Source organism: Octopus sinensis, linkage group LG9, assembly GCF_006345805.1.
Source record: "Octopus sinensis linkage group LG9, ASM634580v1, whole genome shotgun sequence".
Lineage (NCBI taxonomy): Eukaryota > Metazoa > Mollusca > Cephalopoda > Octopoda > Octopodidae > Octopus > Octopus sinensis.
The window spans coordinates 10,917,669-10,933,765 of record NC_043005.1 but is presented as its reverse complement, the minus strand read 5'-3'; the positions used below and the strand labels follow the sequence as shown (position 1 = coordinate 10,933,765).

At 38.0% G+C, this 16,097-nt stretch overlaps 1 protein-coding gene across 11 annotated transcripts in view; it reads right to left on the bottom strand.

Annotated features, from left to right (window-relative positions):
• LOC115215626 (tyrosine-protein phosphatase Lar) overlaps positions 1–16,097 on the bottom strand; it is a 535,158-nt gene that overhangs the window by 25,466 nt on the left and 493,595 nt on the right. For all 11 annotated transcript variants that reach the window (XM_036505764.1, XM_036505770.1, XM_036505766.1 and 8 more), the window contains 6 exons: positions 12,093–12,287; positions 9,920–10,012; positions 8,943–9,236; positions 5,991–6,278; positions 4,185–4,288; positions 2,543–2,756 (listed from right to left, as the gene is read on the bottom strand). In XM_036505764.1, coding sequence (XP_036361657.1) covers positions 2,543–2,756; positions 4,185–4,288; positions 5,991–6,278; positions 8,943–9,236; positions 9,920–10,012; positions 12,093–12,287 — 1,188 coding nt within the window. The remainder of the gene's footprint in view (positions 1–2,542; positions 2,757–4,184; positions 4,289–5,990; positions 6,279–8,942; positions 9,237–9,919; positions 10,013–12,092; positions 12,288–16,097) is intronic.

Here is a 16,097-nt window from a genome sequence, read left to right as displayed (position 1 = left end):
TAGATTGTGCTATGGGTATTTATATTGGGTCATGACTGTGTAGACTATCTGCTGTGTGATGAGCTCAAATAATTGGGTAGCAAATGCATAGAACATGAATTGTTGGGATTACAATCCTAAATGTTAATTATGTAAAAGTATGAATTGTGATGTATTATTGGGGGATAATTGTACAGATCATGTATTGTAAGTTTTATGTTACTTTGTAATAATTCTCTATTTGCATTAAACTCTGTTGTCTCAGCATGCAGGTATATATATTCTAGCAATATCAGCTTCTGATGATGGCTTTGAAATACTGTTAGTAGTAGTCTAATTTGCCTATCTTAACTATTGAATCCACTCAACTTTGAGTTTATTCTGTTCGAATCCATATTTATAATTGGATGTTTAGTGTATTTGTATCTAGTATCTTATTTTTAATACTGGGTTCAATTTTTTAAATTTAAATTTAACTCTTCTGTAGTAGACCTTTCTAAACTTCCCTTCATCTCTGTGTGTTCTATAATCATCATCATCATCGTTTAGCGTCCGCTTTCCATGCTAGCATGGGTTGGACGGTTCAACTGGGGTCTGGGAAGCCCGAAGGCTGCATCAGGCCCAGTTTGATCTGGCAATGTTTCTACGGCTGGATGCCCTTCCTAACGCCAACCACTCCGTGAGTGTAGTGGGTGCTTTTTACGTGCCTGACGAGTCTGGCAAACAGCCACGATCGGATGGTGCTTTTTATGTGCCACCGGCACGGGGGCCAGGCGAGGCTGGCAACGGCCACGAATGGATGGTGCATTTACGTGCCACCGGCATGAATAATACCAACATTATTAACTCTTAAGTATCTTATAGCTTGTTTTGTTCTAAATTTATGATGCCTGGGCCTGATTTAATGTATGTAGTTTTAGTCAAGTGCCCCAATTTGGAACTGTGTCTTGTAAACAGCTTTAATTAATGAAGTGGTTTTTAATTTGTCTGAAGCATTCATAACAATGTCATTAAACGAATTCACTAATGGAGCCAGGGCTATGTACAAGAAAACTGTACTTCTTTTATGCTTCTTTTATTTGTTTCAGTCATTTGACTGCAGCCATGCTGGAGCACCACCTTTAGTTGAGCAAATCGAACCCAGGACTCATTCTTTGCAAGCCTAGTACTTATTCCATTGGTCTCTCTTGCCGAACCGCTAAGTTACGGGGCGTAAACACACCAGCATCGGTTGTTAAGCGATGTTGAGGGGGACAAACACAGACACAAACATATATATATACGACAGGCTTCTTTGAGTTTCCGTCTACCAAATCCACTCACAAGTTTTGGTCAGCCCGAGGCTATAGTACAAGACACTTGCCCAAGGTGCCACGCAGTGGGACTGAACCCGGAACCATGTGGTTGGTAAGCAAGCTACTTACCACACAGCCACTCCTGCACTTGTAGAAAAGAACCTTTTTAAAGATTTACTTGTGGTTATTTGAGTGGTTTTAGCACTTGCTTTTCTCATTTTGACATGGCATAACTGATGTATCTACTTAATACTGGAGTTGCTTTATTAATATGGAGTGTTTTCAATACCCACGTCTTGTCAGTACTGAATCCATGCTATGTTAAGATTGTTCTCTCTTATTTTTTTTTGTCTTTAATTATAGGATGGTTCACCCATTACTTCAGCTCTTTACAACCACACATCTTTTCCCAGTACCTGTTTTGCTTTTCAGTTAAGATCTTGCTACCATCTATGTGAGAGGGTAACCTAATGTAGAGTATGGATGTCAAGAATTTATTTACAGATTGTTGTTAAACTGTAACAGATTCATAGAAACAGTTATTCTTTTTTAGCTTGCATGTGCGAGGGCATCCAGTGCTTTTGCTTTGGGGACGAATTACTCTATCAGGAACTCTAGGTGTTGATACTGACCATTAACTACTACTATCATAGATACATGAAAGCTGTTTAGATGTGCCATTCAGCAATTGAGAGGCTTTGTCAATTCCTAGGGTTTTTTAGTTGGTCACATCTCTTAATATACTGATACTTTGTATGTTATAATAAGAAAAATATGACTATAATTTTTCTAATTAACCTCAGAAAACTTACAACTACAATAAAAACATTTTCTGAATCTATTATAAAGTCTTTTTTTTTCATCTCGATAAAGACTTAGTTAATTATCAAAATTAAAAATGATTAACTATGTAATAACAATCTCATTTCAACCTCAGATATATATCCATCAAAATATTTAACCCTTTCGTTACTGTATTTATTTTGAGATGCTCTGTGTTTCTTTCAATTACTTTGAATATAATAAAGAATTTAGTAAAATAACTTGGTTGTAATTAAGCTAGTTTTAGGAACATAAATTGTGACTAAGGTTTGGTGGAAGATTTTAATTCAAAACTTATGAAAACAAGACATTTGTACTCAGAGCCAGAGCCGGTTTCAGCCACGTTGGTAACAAAAGTGTTAATAGAAATGACAAACTTAAAAATGTGCATGAACAAATCCAAAGATATAAAGACAACATCAAGTATAACCAGAGTGGTAACTTACGTTCAATGAGAGTTTCAGTGGTTAAATATTGATCTGGTCCTGTAGTTCCATCACGGAAAAGTGCACTGATATTGAAATCGTATTTCATTTTTGGTTGCAGATTTTCAACTTGCCATGAAGATTCTTGACCTCCAATTTGTCGAGAAACAAGTGGAGAATAGATGGTTTTTAGTGTACCCTTTTCCCAATATGATTTTGATCCCTCAAAGGTTAGCTTTTGAAGATATGGGAAAAAAATAATACAATGTAATATGGTTGGTTATACATGATAAAAACTATATAATACAAAATACGTAATATATATGAACATTTAGCGTAAATAAAGCATAATATAAAAATTGGAAGAGAACTTCTACCCAGGTGACAGATAAGGGGTAATTGTGAATATGGAAACAAACTATCCTGTACTAAACACAGGCTGTGTTCTGGCAATTCTAAAGCACCGAACGGCCACCAGAACAAAGGCATCACTGGCACAATGCTGGGCAGGGAAAACTCAGTGAGATCAACTGTCAAGGTCAAGTTCCTGAATTGTACTATTGCTCATATCTATACACATAGTGACCACAGATATTAAGAAATTTTAATGGATCACCTGCCTTGCCTTGTATGTGGATAATCAAGAAGCAAGCATTTTGCTGGAGGAGGAGACTTTATGCATTAAACATGTCTAAGAGTAGAGAGAAAAATCTCCCTAGAAAGAGCATTACAGCAATTAAAGGCAACCCTTGCACCACAGTCCCTTAAGCTACCACCCAACCAATGTGAGTTAGACAACTGAACTCATAAATTTCAACAATGAACTGTCCTCTTTTGCTTGACAAGTCTCAAAATGTCAAGCCCTAATATTTGATGGAAACATGAATAAATATGTGGTTATGTCAAGAAGACAGTCACAAATTTGCTTTCTACCGTTCAACCAATTCAAAATGGTCAGCACATGCTACATTGCCACAACAAACCTCTATACCTAAATACGGATATTCAAACTGACACTTGACTGCGGATAAATAGCTAACAATGGTGTCAAGGCCTAACTTGACAACATGTTCATAAATAAAATCAGTTAAGCATATATGCCAAAAGCAAAAGGTATAAAAATGTCCCCTAAGTGACTGCTCCACGTTTAGTAAAAAAAAAGTCCATGTATCTTCACAATAGCAAAACCCCTCTAATCACTTCTCTAGCCTCTCAAATACCTATTTCTTTACTACCCACAAGGGGCTAAACACAGAGGGGACAAACAAGGACAGACAAACGGATTAAGTCGATTATAACGACTCCAGTGCGTAACTGGTACTTAAGTTATCGACCCCGAAAGGATGAAAGGCAAAGTTGACCTCGGCGGAATTTGAACTCAGAACGTAAAGACAGACGAAATACTGCTAAGCATTCCGTCCGGCGTCCTAACGTTTCTGCCAGCTCCTCAAATACCTCCACCCCCATCACTTAATCAAGAGGGCTTCCCCTTCCCTCATCTTCCTCTTTTCTTGTCCTTTTCTGCCTCACTACATACTTGGTAATCCTACTAATGCCGGCAGTACAAAAATAGTACCCAGCACAGACTGCCAAGTGGTTGGCATTAGGAAGGGCATCCAGCCATAAAAAAAAAAACCATATAAATATACATATAAGCACTTACCGTATATGAGTTGACAACTTGTTTCTCAGGATGATCCCACGCTAATTGAATAATTCGAGAAGATTTGAGAGCTACTCTAAAATTCTGAACAGCATCTGGACGATCTATGAAATGAATAAATAAATAAAAATAATGTATAATGAAATTATAATTATCACAGTGCAACACACACACACCAAATGTAAAGCCTCACTACGAATATAAAGAGGATAAAAACTTTATAAGCAGAGAAGTAGCTACAAAGTAATGAGATCGAAAGACAAGCTATACAATTCAGTATACTTAAAAGGCTAACCATTATTTTTTTCTAAACCTCTGAGGTAGAGACCAAGCTGGAATACCATTCTCATTGTTCATAAAATACACCAATCCGACCGTGGCCGTTGCCAGCCTCGCCTGGCACCTGTGCAGGTGGCACGTAAAAAGCACCCACTACACTCATGGAGTGGTCGGCGTTAGGAAGGGCATCCAGCTGTAGAAACATTGCCAGATAAGACTGGAGCCTGGTGCAGCCTTCTGGCTTCCCAGATCCCCGGTCGAACCGTTCAACCCATGCTAGCATGGAAAACGGACGTTAAACGATGATGCTGATTGTTCTATGTTTACATAAGCACCATTCCATGTATGTATGTATGTGTGTGCATAAACACACATAAGAGTACATACACGCATACACAATATATACATATTTTCAGGGAACGTTGACATTAGCCCGTTTAATAGATCTTTATTTTACTATTAGTCCTTATTAAGTGACATGAATAAACTCTGTCATAAAAATTATAAAGTTGGATATGAGTTCAAGGAAAGGAAAGGTCAGGTCACTCATCTTTTTATGAATGACCTGAAACTTGATGGCAAAGATGAAAAAAGAGCTGAATTAACTGATTCAAACAGTGCTTTGCTTTTAGTCAGAACAAGAGAATGGAATTTGGGCTGAAAAATGCATGGAGCATTGATTCTAAAAAGAGATAAAGTTCAACAAGTGGAGGGTGCAAAATTGCCCGCAGGAGTGTTAAAGGAAATAGACAAGAAAAGATACAATCATCTGGGCATAGAAAGCTAGATAAGAAGATATTGTATCAGACGTGTAACGGAAGGCTGAGATTGGTTTTGAAGATGAAACTAAATGGAGGAATAAGTTCTGAGCAAATAAATTCATGAGCAATTGCTCTTTTGAGACATGAAGCAGGAATTATATAATGGCAAACAGAGGAACAACAATCCTTGGACAAGGAATCAAGGAAACTACTGACAATACACAGTATGTTCCATCTGGAAAGTGATGCTGACAGGCTACACCTTCCATGAGAGGAGGGCAGGGATTACCAGTTGCGAGGATTGTATTCAGAAGAAAATAAGAGTGCTTGGTTTATAAAAAATGCCTAGCTATTTCTAATTTAAGCACAAGGCTAGCAATTTTGAGGAGAGGGGCTTAGTTGATTACATCAACCAAATTTTTGATTTGTATTTCTTTCTATTAACTCTGAAGGGATGAAACACAAAATTGGGATTTGAACTCAGAACATAAAGAGATAGAACAAATACTGTGTTTGGAAGGGCATCCAGCCTTAGAAACCATGCCAAATCAGACTGGACCCTGGTGCAGCCCCTCGTCTTACCAGCCCTGGCCAAGTCGTCCAACCCATGCCAGCATGGACAATGGACGTTAAATGACAATGATGATGATGGCAAGGTATTTTATCCAATGATTTGCTAATTCAGCCAATCTTCCACCCTACTAAGCATCAACAATAATAATGATTTAAATCTAGCATACAATTAATAAGAAAGAATCTAAGTTACCTTTTGGAATCATGTTTGTATACACTGGAGCGGAAAAATTTCCAGCTCTCCTGCCAGTTGAAATGGCTTGGACTCTAACCACATATATAGTTTGTGGATCAAGTCCTGTAATTTCAGCCACAGTATAGGGGCCAACATCAATGTTTTGCCAAAGGTCCATGTTGGGAAGGGCAAACATATTATAGTATACTTTATATCCAGCAACAGGAAATGCAGGTTCATCCCACATTACATCAACTGTAGTAGGTGATGTCCTCCTAATTTTAACATTTTCAGGAGTTGGAGGCACTAGAAAGATAAAAATGAAAAGTAAATTAGAATTAGAAAATAAAAATAAAGCAACAAAAAAGTACATAATTTATACCATATTGTGTGGGACAAAAGTATTATTGGTTACCATTTTTGATGGGTCATCCAGTAGATATTTGCATTTTTGATGACAACAGTGACAACGAATCATCTGTGCAACTCGAGTGGATCAAATAAAAGATGGTATTTTTAATCAAATACATTCGAATAAGATATACACACATGCACACACACACACATGATGGGCTTTTGTACAGCTCTCATCTGTCAAATTTCATTCACAAAATATTGGTCACAAGAAGACATTTATCCAAGTGCTACACAGTGGGACTGAAACCAAAATCACATAGCTGAGAAGGAAACATCTTAGTCAAAGAAGAATGTTTGTGCCAATGTATTCATTCCCACCTCTCCGATCAAGGATGAAAGTTAAAGTGGTAGATGTAGACCCAGGAAAACATGGGACGAGGTGGTGAAGCATGATCTTCGAACTTTGAGCCTCACAGAGGCAATGGCTGGTGATCAAAACCTTTGGTGATGTACTGTGCTTGAGAGGACCTGTCAAGCCAAGTGCACCTGTGCTGGTGGCATGTAAAGAACATCTTTTGAATGTTGGGCCTGACAAGAGGCAAAGTAGCTGAGTTCCTTTCGAGCATTGGGCCTCACAGAGGCAATAACCAAGACCTATCGCATTATGTTGTGCTTGAGAAGACCCATCAAGCCAAGCAAAATCGCAGTCATGGCAGATACCGCTGTCACATAAATCGGCACTTGTGCCGGTGGCACATAAACACATCCCAGTGTCATGTAGATGGTACCTGTGCCGGTGGCATGTAAAACCACCCATTATACTCTTGGAGTAGTTGGCATTAGGAAGGGCATCCAGCCATAGAAAACCATGCCGAATCAGAGTGGAGTCTGGTGCAGCCTTCTAGTGTGCCAACCCAGTCAAACCATCCAACCCATGACAGCATGGACAATGGACATTAAATGATGATGATGATAATGATGTATGACAAGGTCAATATAAATTCAAGAAATTTTAATACACCTGTTTCTTCTCCATATGGCATTTATAGTAATTCTTTGGTCATGAGCCTACTACCCTTGCATGAGGATCATTGGAGGACAACCAACAACATTTTGAAGCATTTGATGGGGGACATTCTGTGAAAATTATCAGATCTGTGGAGTGTGAAGAATTGGATTCTTCACAACAACAAAGCACCCTGTCACTGACCTCTCCTCATTTGTGAGTGTCTTGCCAAAGATAACATGGTATCACTTCCGTACCCACCCTATTCACCAGATTTAGCACCTGTGTATTTCCATCTCTTCCCCAAGATGAAAACGCAGCTCAAAGGTTGCTGTTTTAATCCCATTGTCGAGATGCAGAGCGAATCACAGGTCCTTCACTTGCTTATGGAATACAACTTCGAGGCCAGATTCCAAAAGTGACAGGAATGCTGGGACTAGTGTATTACTGCATAATGTAAGTATTTCGAAGGAGATGATGTTAAAACTAAGGTAAATGAGTTATTTTTTATTAACAAAATCTGGTCCAGGAACCTTTTGATACCACCTCGTAAATTACCTCACAGTCCTTAAACAAATAAATTTTATCAAGTACTTAAATCAATAATACATTACTCTTTACTCTCTCGTTTACTCTTTTACTTGTTTCAGTCATGTGACTGTGGCCATGCTGGAGCACCGCCTTTAGTCGAGCAAATCGACCCCAGGACTTATTCTTTGTAAGCCTAGTACTTATTTTATCGGTCACTTTTTTTTGCCGAACCGCTAAGTTACAGGGACGTAAACACACCAGCATCGGTTGTCAAGCGATGTTGGGGTGACAAACACAGACACACAAACACGCACGTACATATATATATATATATATATATATATATATATATACGACAGGCTTCTTTCAGCTTCCATCTATCAAATCCACTCACACGGCTTTGGTCGGTCCGAGGCTATAGTAGAAGACACTTACCCAAGGTGCCACGCAGTCGGACTGAACCCGGAACCATGTGGTTCGTAAGAAAGCTACTTACCACACAGCCACTCCTACACCTACATTAATTGTGATTCTAAAATAAAATCTAATAAAATTCCTGGCAAGGAGAATTCAATAAAATTACCAGGCTTTGATGTTTGAAAGGTGAAACTTATCTGGTCCAGACTGACACAATAGAACTTGTAATTCTATAGATGATATTGTATCTGGCTACACATCAGATTATAACAAGTTTGAATCATGGCAAGTTCATTTTTTTCTCTCTCTCTTTTTTTTTTTTTTAATCTAATTTCCAACCAATACCACCATCAATATAGATTTTAAAAGATTGATGCTACTGCTGCTGCTGCTGATTAGTGAAAACACACAATTTCCTAGATTTTTAGAGTAGACCATATGATGATCTCAATTTTGACAATGGTTGTTCCAATCAGTTGATCAATGAAACTCTCAGTTCATTGTGTTATAGTATGAGTGGCTGAGTACTAATGTAATCTTTAGTCTGTTCAATACAGTATTGTTATGAAAAAGCTGGTCTACTTAATAATGAGTATAATCTGCTTTAAATTTTGTTTACTGAATTTCACTCACAAAATAAATCTTTTAAAACTACTTACTGTGTCCAAATGTGTGAGCAATTTGTTTATTACTCCATGGTCCTGGTCCTTTGCTGGTGTAGCCCCTGATTAGGAAGACATAGTCGGTGTTCATATCTAAACCAGATATGTCAAGTGAGGTGTCAGTGACATTTAAATCTTCCACATTTATTGAGTCAGATTGTTTATGAAAGTTGATTTGATACATTTTAATTTCTCCGTTACGTAAATTCTTAGCAGGTTGGTCCCAAGTTAAGAGGACAGTAGTCTCACTCACTGGAATAACAGTAAAGTTTTGAGGAGCGCCGGCAGGAGCTGTAATAAAGGAACAGATATATTAAGATCGTTCACTTAATAATAATAATAATAATAATAATAATAATAATGGTTTCAAATTTTGACACAAGGCCTTCAAGTTAGGGAGAGGGGTTTAGTCAATTACATTGACTCCAGGGCTCAACTGGAACTTATTTTATCAACCACCAAAAGGATGAAAGCTGAAGTTGACAACTGTGGAATTTGAACTCAGACTGTAAAGACAGGCGAAATGCTGTTAAGCCTTTTGAAGAATAATAATCCTTTCTCCTAAAGCCACAAGGCCTGAAATTTTGGAGGAGGGGACTAGTCAATTACATTGACCCCAGTGTTTCACTGGTACTTAATCAATTGAGCCTGAAAGGATGGAAAGCAAAGTCGACCTTGGTGGAATTTGAACTCAGAACGTGCAGACAGATGAAATGCCGCTAAGCATTTCACCCACCATGCTAACAATTCTAAGCCTAGCAGGTTAATGATTCTGACCCACAAATAGTCAAGAAGAAAGATGAGAAAATAGACTTTACTTCATTACCAGGTCAGAGATTTCTGGAAGTTAACTATAGTTCCAAATTGAAAGTCTCTGTAAACAGACTTTTGAAATGATTTTTATATACAAACCATGTCTACTTCAAAGAAGACAGAGGACAAGATGAGAAGGAAATATATGTCAGAAGTCTTACCTCCATCGGGAGTTTTTATTGTGTCTACAGCCCGTTCGCCATAGTCCACCTGGTTGCGTGCAGCCACACGAAATTCATAGGTGGCACCCTTGTCTGTAAAACAGATGAGAATAAAAAACCAATGAGATATGTAATACATTATAAAAATATATACAAACACTACTATTCAAAAGTTTAAGATCACCTACAAAAATTTGTTTCAAAGTGGAAATTTTAGTTCAATGTCATCAATTTAGATAAATTTTTTGATATAAAAATAGGGAATAACATATTGTATAAAGTTTGGGGGTTTATTCGATATAGAATAACACTACTTACACACGTTTTATATGCAAATAATCATATTTCTTGATAGAGCAAGCCTATTTGGGAATGTTGTCAAAAGCATTTTAGTGTCCACTGTTTAGCAACATTGCAATACATTTTGATTAATTACACTCCTTATGTGCTGTTGGCTGAGATAACATCATTAATGACTGTGTGATTAAAAATAAGTAACATTTGTGAAATTCCTAAAAATCAACCTAAATATGGGCAAAACCAGTAATTTATCACCTGAAAAGAGACAAAGCATTGTCCCATTATGTAGTAAAGGCTATTGTTTCCAAGATACAGCCAAAAAAGTTGAAGTTTCCTCACACTGCCGTCTGCTCCGCCACTGTAAGATATCATGCCAACCACTCTTGGAGTGGTTGGCATTAGGAAGGGCATCCAGCTGTAGAAACCTTACCAGATCAGACTGGAGCCTGGTGCAGCCTCCTGGCTTGCCAGTTATCAGTCAAACTGTCCAGCCCATGCCAGCATGGAAAGCGGATGTAAAACGACAATGATGATGAACAAAACAGGATAAAAATAACGACAGAGCTCAGTCAGGTCATCTGAAAGTGACTTCTAAATCACAGGATAGGTTCATCAGAGTCACTCAAAAAAGACACCTGACAGCAAATGAAATCACTGCAGAAGTAGGCGAAGCCAGCAAAGCTAATGTGTCTCCTACAACTGTGAGGCGAAGGTTCATTGCTGCTGGTCTAAATGGCCATTTCACTGCCAGAAAAACATTGCTTCAACCAGTGAATAAATGTAAGCAACTCATATGGGCCTGAAAACACTAAACTTGGAACATTGATCAATGGAAATGAGTCCTCTAGACTGATGAAGGAAAGTTTGAAATCTTTGGATCCCAGCATACAGTTTATGCAAGGTGAAGAATTGGTGACTGGATGACTCCTGAGTGTCCAGTTCCAATTGAAAAGCATGGTGGGGGAAGTGTGATGATCTGGAGGTGTTTTGCAGGCAATAGAGTTGGGGGTATTCATCAGGTAACAGGAATACTGAACCAAAACAGGTATGACTGTATCCTCCAACATCATGCCATTCCATCTGGGATGAGGTTGATCAGTGATAATCTTGTACTGATGATGCAAAATAACAATCCTAAACATATTTCTAAGCTATGCAAAAACTATTGACAATTGAAAATGGATTAAATATGTTGACTAATGGAATGGCCAGCCCAATCCCCCAATTGCAATCCCATCGAAATTGTGTGGGATGAATAAGACCCCAGGGTCAAAAAATGACAGTCAAATAGTGCAGAAACATTCTGGACACTCTTACAAGAGGAGTGGCAAAATATTACCAATGAATATTTGCTTTCATTGCTCAAAAGAATGCTCAGAGTATGCTATGCAATGATCAAGTCAAGGGTAAATATTTCGACGAATTTAAGATTTAGAGATTTTCTCAGATTTTTCAGTTTTGTTTAGTTGCTGAGTTAATTATATCATCCAATGAATGTAATTACACAGTAATAAAATATTTCACCAGAATCACTCACTTATTTCCATTTTTTAGGTATTGTTCGAAATAAGTTTAGGTGATCGTAAACTTTTGGACAGTATATAAAAATTTGTACACACTTGCACAGATATACAAAATTATTTACATAAACACATACTACAAATAACCAAATACATATGTACATACACATACTCAGATTACTCACTTACACAAACATATGCACACATTCAAAAATATCAACAAATATTACAAAATTAATTAAAATTCTTTTAATAATGATGACCATAATGGTGATGATTATAACAATGAGGATGAGAATAAAGATGTTTACAAAAAAAAAAAAAGGGGTAAAGGTGTGAAATAATTATCTTACCTAGGAAAGTCGTCAGAAATACGTATGTGTCAGGACGCAAAATATGTTCCTCATAGCGTTCACCAACTCTTCCCCACGTCACTTTAAAACCATGTAAAGTACCAAATACCTCCCTTGGCCTTTGCCAGGACACCTTAACTTGGGGAGGATTTTCTTGAGTGAGTTCAATCTCTAAGTTCCGTGGCGGAGTAGGCACTGTGGAGAAACAAATTATATGGCAAGATAAATATGTGTGTGTGTGTGTGTGTGTGTGTGTGTGAAATCATCATTATCCCTTGACATCTGTTTTCCATGTCTCTGTGCTATCATGGCTTATACTTCTTTCAGTTTCCGTCTACCAAATAATTCACTCACATGGCTTTGGTTGGCCCGAGGCTACAGTAGAAGACACTTGCCCAAGATAGCATGCAGTGGGACTGAACATGGAAACGTGTGGTTGGGAAGCAAGCTTCTTAATACACAACCACACCTGTGCCATCTCTTTCTCTCTCTCTCTCTCTCTCTATATATATATATATATATGCAGCCAGTCCACTTATGCATACCTTTCCTTCTTGGGACACAAAACTCTACTTGCGAAGACCTGTTGAGGCAAGAGAAATCGAAATCGATCAAAATCAATGGAAATTGTAGTTGTGATACCAGTGCCAGTGGCACGTAAGATAGCCATCCAAACGTGGCCGTTTGCCAACACCGCCCCGACTGGCCTCCGTGCTGGTGGCACGTAAAAAGCACCCACTACACTCACGGAGTGGTTGGCGTTAGGAAGGGCATCCAGCCATAGAAACACTGCCAGATCAGATTGGGCCTGATGCAGCCTTCTGGCTTCTCAGACCCCAGTTGAACTGTCCAACCCATGCTAGCATGGAAAGCGGACGTTAAACGATGATGATGATGAAGATGATATATATATATATATATATATATATATTTCTCTTTCCCTTTTTTTTTTCTCTTTTACTTGTTTCAGTCATTTGACTGCAGCCATGCTGGAGCACCGCCTTTTTAGTCGAGCAAATCGACCCCGGGACTTATTCTTTGTAAGCCCAGTACTTATTCTATCGGTCTCTTTTGCCGAACCGCTAAGTGACGGGGACGTAAACACACCAGCATCGGTTGTCAAGCAATGCTACGGGGACAAACACACACACACACACATATATACATACATATACATATATACGACAGGCTTCTTTCAGTTTCCGTCTACCAAATCCACTCACAAGGCATTGGTCGGCCCGGGGCTATAGCAGAAGACACTTGCCCAAGATGCCACGCAGTGGGACTGAACCCGGAACCATGTGGTTGGTTAGCAAGCTACTTACCACACAGCCACTCCTACGCCTGTATATATATATGATATAGATATACATTCATACACACACTCATATACACATGGAAATACATGCCAGCATGGAAAACAGATGTTAAATGATAATGATGAATGTGTAAGACTGGCAGGTAAGACTGAACATGAAAATAGGAGATTATGTGAAAATATGCAACAAGGAACAGATAAAGAGACAAAAGAAGAGCAGTTGTTTTGAAATACATCTCAAATAAACACTAATTATAATACTGGTATCATGTGACACAGGGACTGTAAAAATAGGATATTGCATTTAGACCCAGGACCTTATAGCATTTTGTTAAGTCTGTCAAAAGACTAAGTTTGATGGTCATGACTGGAGCACTATTCAAAGGATGAAATGTATAATGTTCAATACATTAGGCACAAGCACAGCTATAGGGGTGGTTAAGGTACTCCCTTTGCAACCATGTGGTTTAGGGTCCGGCTGACCAAACACTTGTGGTAGATGGAAACTGCACAGGAGACCATCGTATAAAAATATGTGTGCATCAATGCCTATATATTCTACACCAGTTGCTGCTGGTGTTCACATTCCTTGTTGACATTATAAGTCACTCTGCATTTTCAAAGACCTGTGGAGTAAAGATATTCCCCAATAAAAGAAAAAACCAAAGGAAGGCAAGAGGAAGAGTCTACAGCCACAAAATCCTGCCTCCAACAAATCTCCATCTAAACCCAAACTAGCATGGAAAAATGGATGTTACACGAACAAACAAATGAATATAAATGTCAATCCATGTATGTTGTGGGAGGGAAAGAAAGATGGGGGAGAGAGGTGGAGGAAACAAAGAAAGGTTGAGAGGGTGAAGATGAATTTACCATGTATTAGCAAATACATAGATGTAGACGGGAAATAACAGACTAACAGATGGGCATACATCAATATCAGTAGAATAAAGACAAATACTGCAAAATCGAAGGAAAATAATGGTTAAAAGTCAAAGGTCTGGACATTGATGAACAAAATGATAAATGAATAACATTATATTAGCAATTTGTAAGAAAAATGTTGAGTGAAAAAAAAAAACTTAAAAAAAGAAGATAAGAGAGAAAAAAAAGGAAAATAGTAAGGATAAAAAGGAGAAAAGAAAAATAAGACAATCTGAATTGGTAAGTTAGGAAGTTGTAACAGAGATGAAGCAATTAATCAGCATGTTAATTACTGTCAGGTGTTACTGAAGATTCTTAATTGGATCATTCTGGAAGACAAACAAAATATAATGAAATGTGACTATATTAATATATCTTTCCATGAAGTTTTGACAAACTCTTTAGCTTTGGAAAAAGAGAAAATATCACTAGTAATAACCTGAAAACACACAGTATGTGGCTATTTTTGTTTACAATTTTATATTAATAATATTCAAGAAAAATATATTATACTGATAATTATAAGATAAAACTAATGATTATAATTTACATATTAAATGTTTGCAGTTGAAAGTTCAGTATGTATGTATGTATATATCACGTGACCGACCAGACCATCAGATGTTGTCACAATGCGTTCGCATTGTTTTAGCCTTCGAATGACGCCACCCCGCTGGCTAAGCGAGCAGGCCAACTGAAGAAAGAGTGAGAGAAAGAGTGGTGAAGGAGTACAACAGGGATCACCACCTCCTGCCGGAGCCTCGTGGAGCTTTTAGGTGTTTTCGCTCAATAAACACACACAACGCCCGGTCTGGGAATCGAAACCGCGATCCTACGACCGCAAGTCCGCTGCCCTAACCACTAGGCCATTGCGCCTCCATATGTATATATATATATATATATATATATATATATATATATATACACACACAAACACACATATATTTCAAGAGGGAGAGAGAGAGAGAGAGAGAGAGTGTGTGTGTGTGTGTGTCAGTTGAAGAGATGGTGTGTGGTACGAGTTAGTTGTGTTTCATTACTTCAGAGAGATGATGTAAAAGGCAACATGAAATATTTAGGGAGAGTGTGAGTTAGTAAGGGAAAAGTATAGCAGAGTTTCGGTTACATACATAGATATACTTATATTAGCTCAAGTATAAGAGTGAGTGCACATGTACCCACACACACACATACATTAAAATAAATAAGATCTTTCCGTACTAAAAAAAAATTAACTTCAGCTCTGAAGAAGTTGAAGGAGTACAGTGCCGTGCTCTTTACATAGTGCTGCTTATTCTTTGAGTGGCAACAGCTGCAAACTGATGAATTTAATTACCAAATTAATGTTTCTGTCATTTATTCTTAACTTATAGCCTTGAACTTTTGTCGCAGACAAGACAATTACTGTAATATCACACAGCTTCCAGGTTGGTACTTGTGGAAACAGGTAATTATAAGAATATTGAGTTCTTATGGACTTTTATCAGACCTCCAGTGACAAAACAGAATTATAGAGAAGAATACACACATACACATACAGACATCTCTCAGAAAGGAACAGGCACCATTTTGAAAGATTCTTTCTTCTTTCTCTTTGGATATTTGAGGATTGGAGAAGAGGTTTCCTTCTAGCTGTTCTACTACAGTAACCAAGTTGATGGAAATACCTCACAGAAGTACTTTGACTCATTTGGAGTTACTCTGTAACATCAGCTGCCTTACAAAGGGGATTCTTTCCAACAGTTCACCTGACAGCTCAAAGA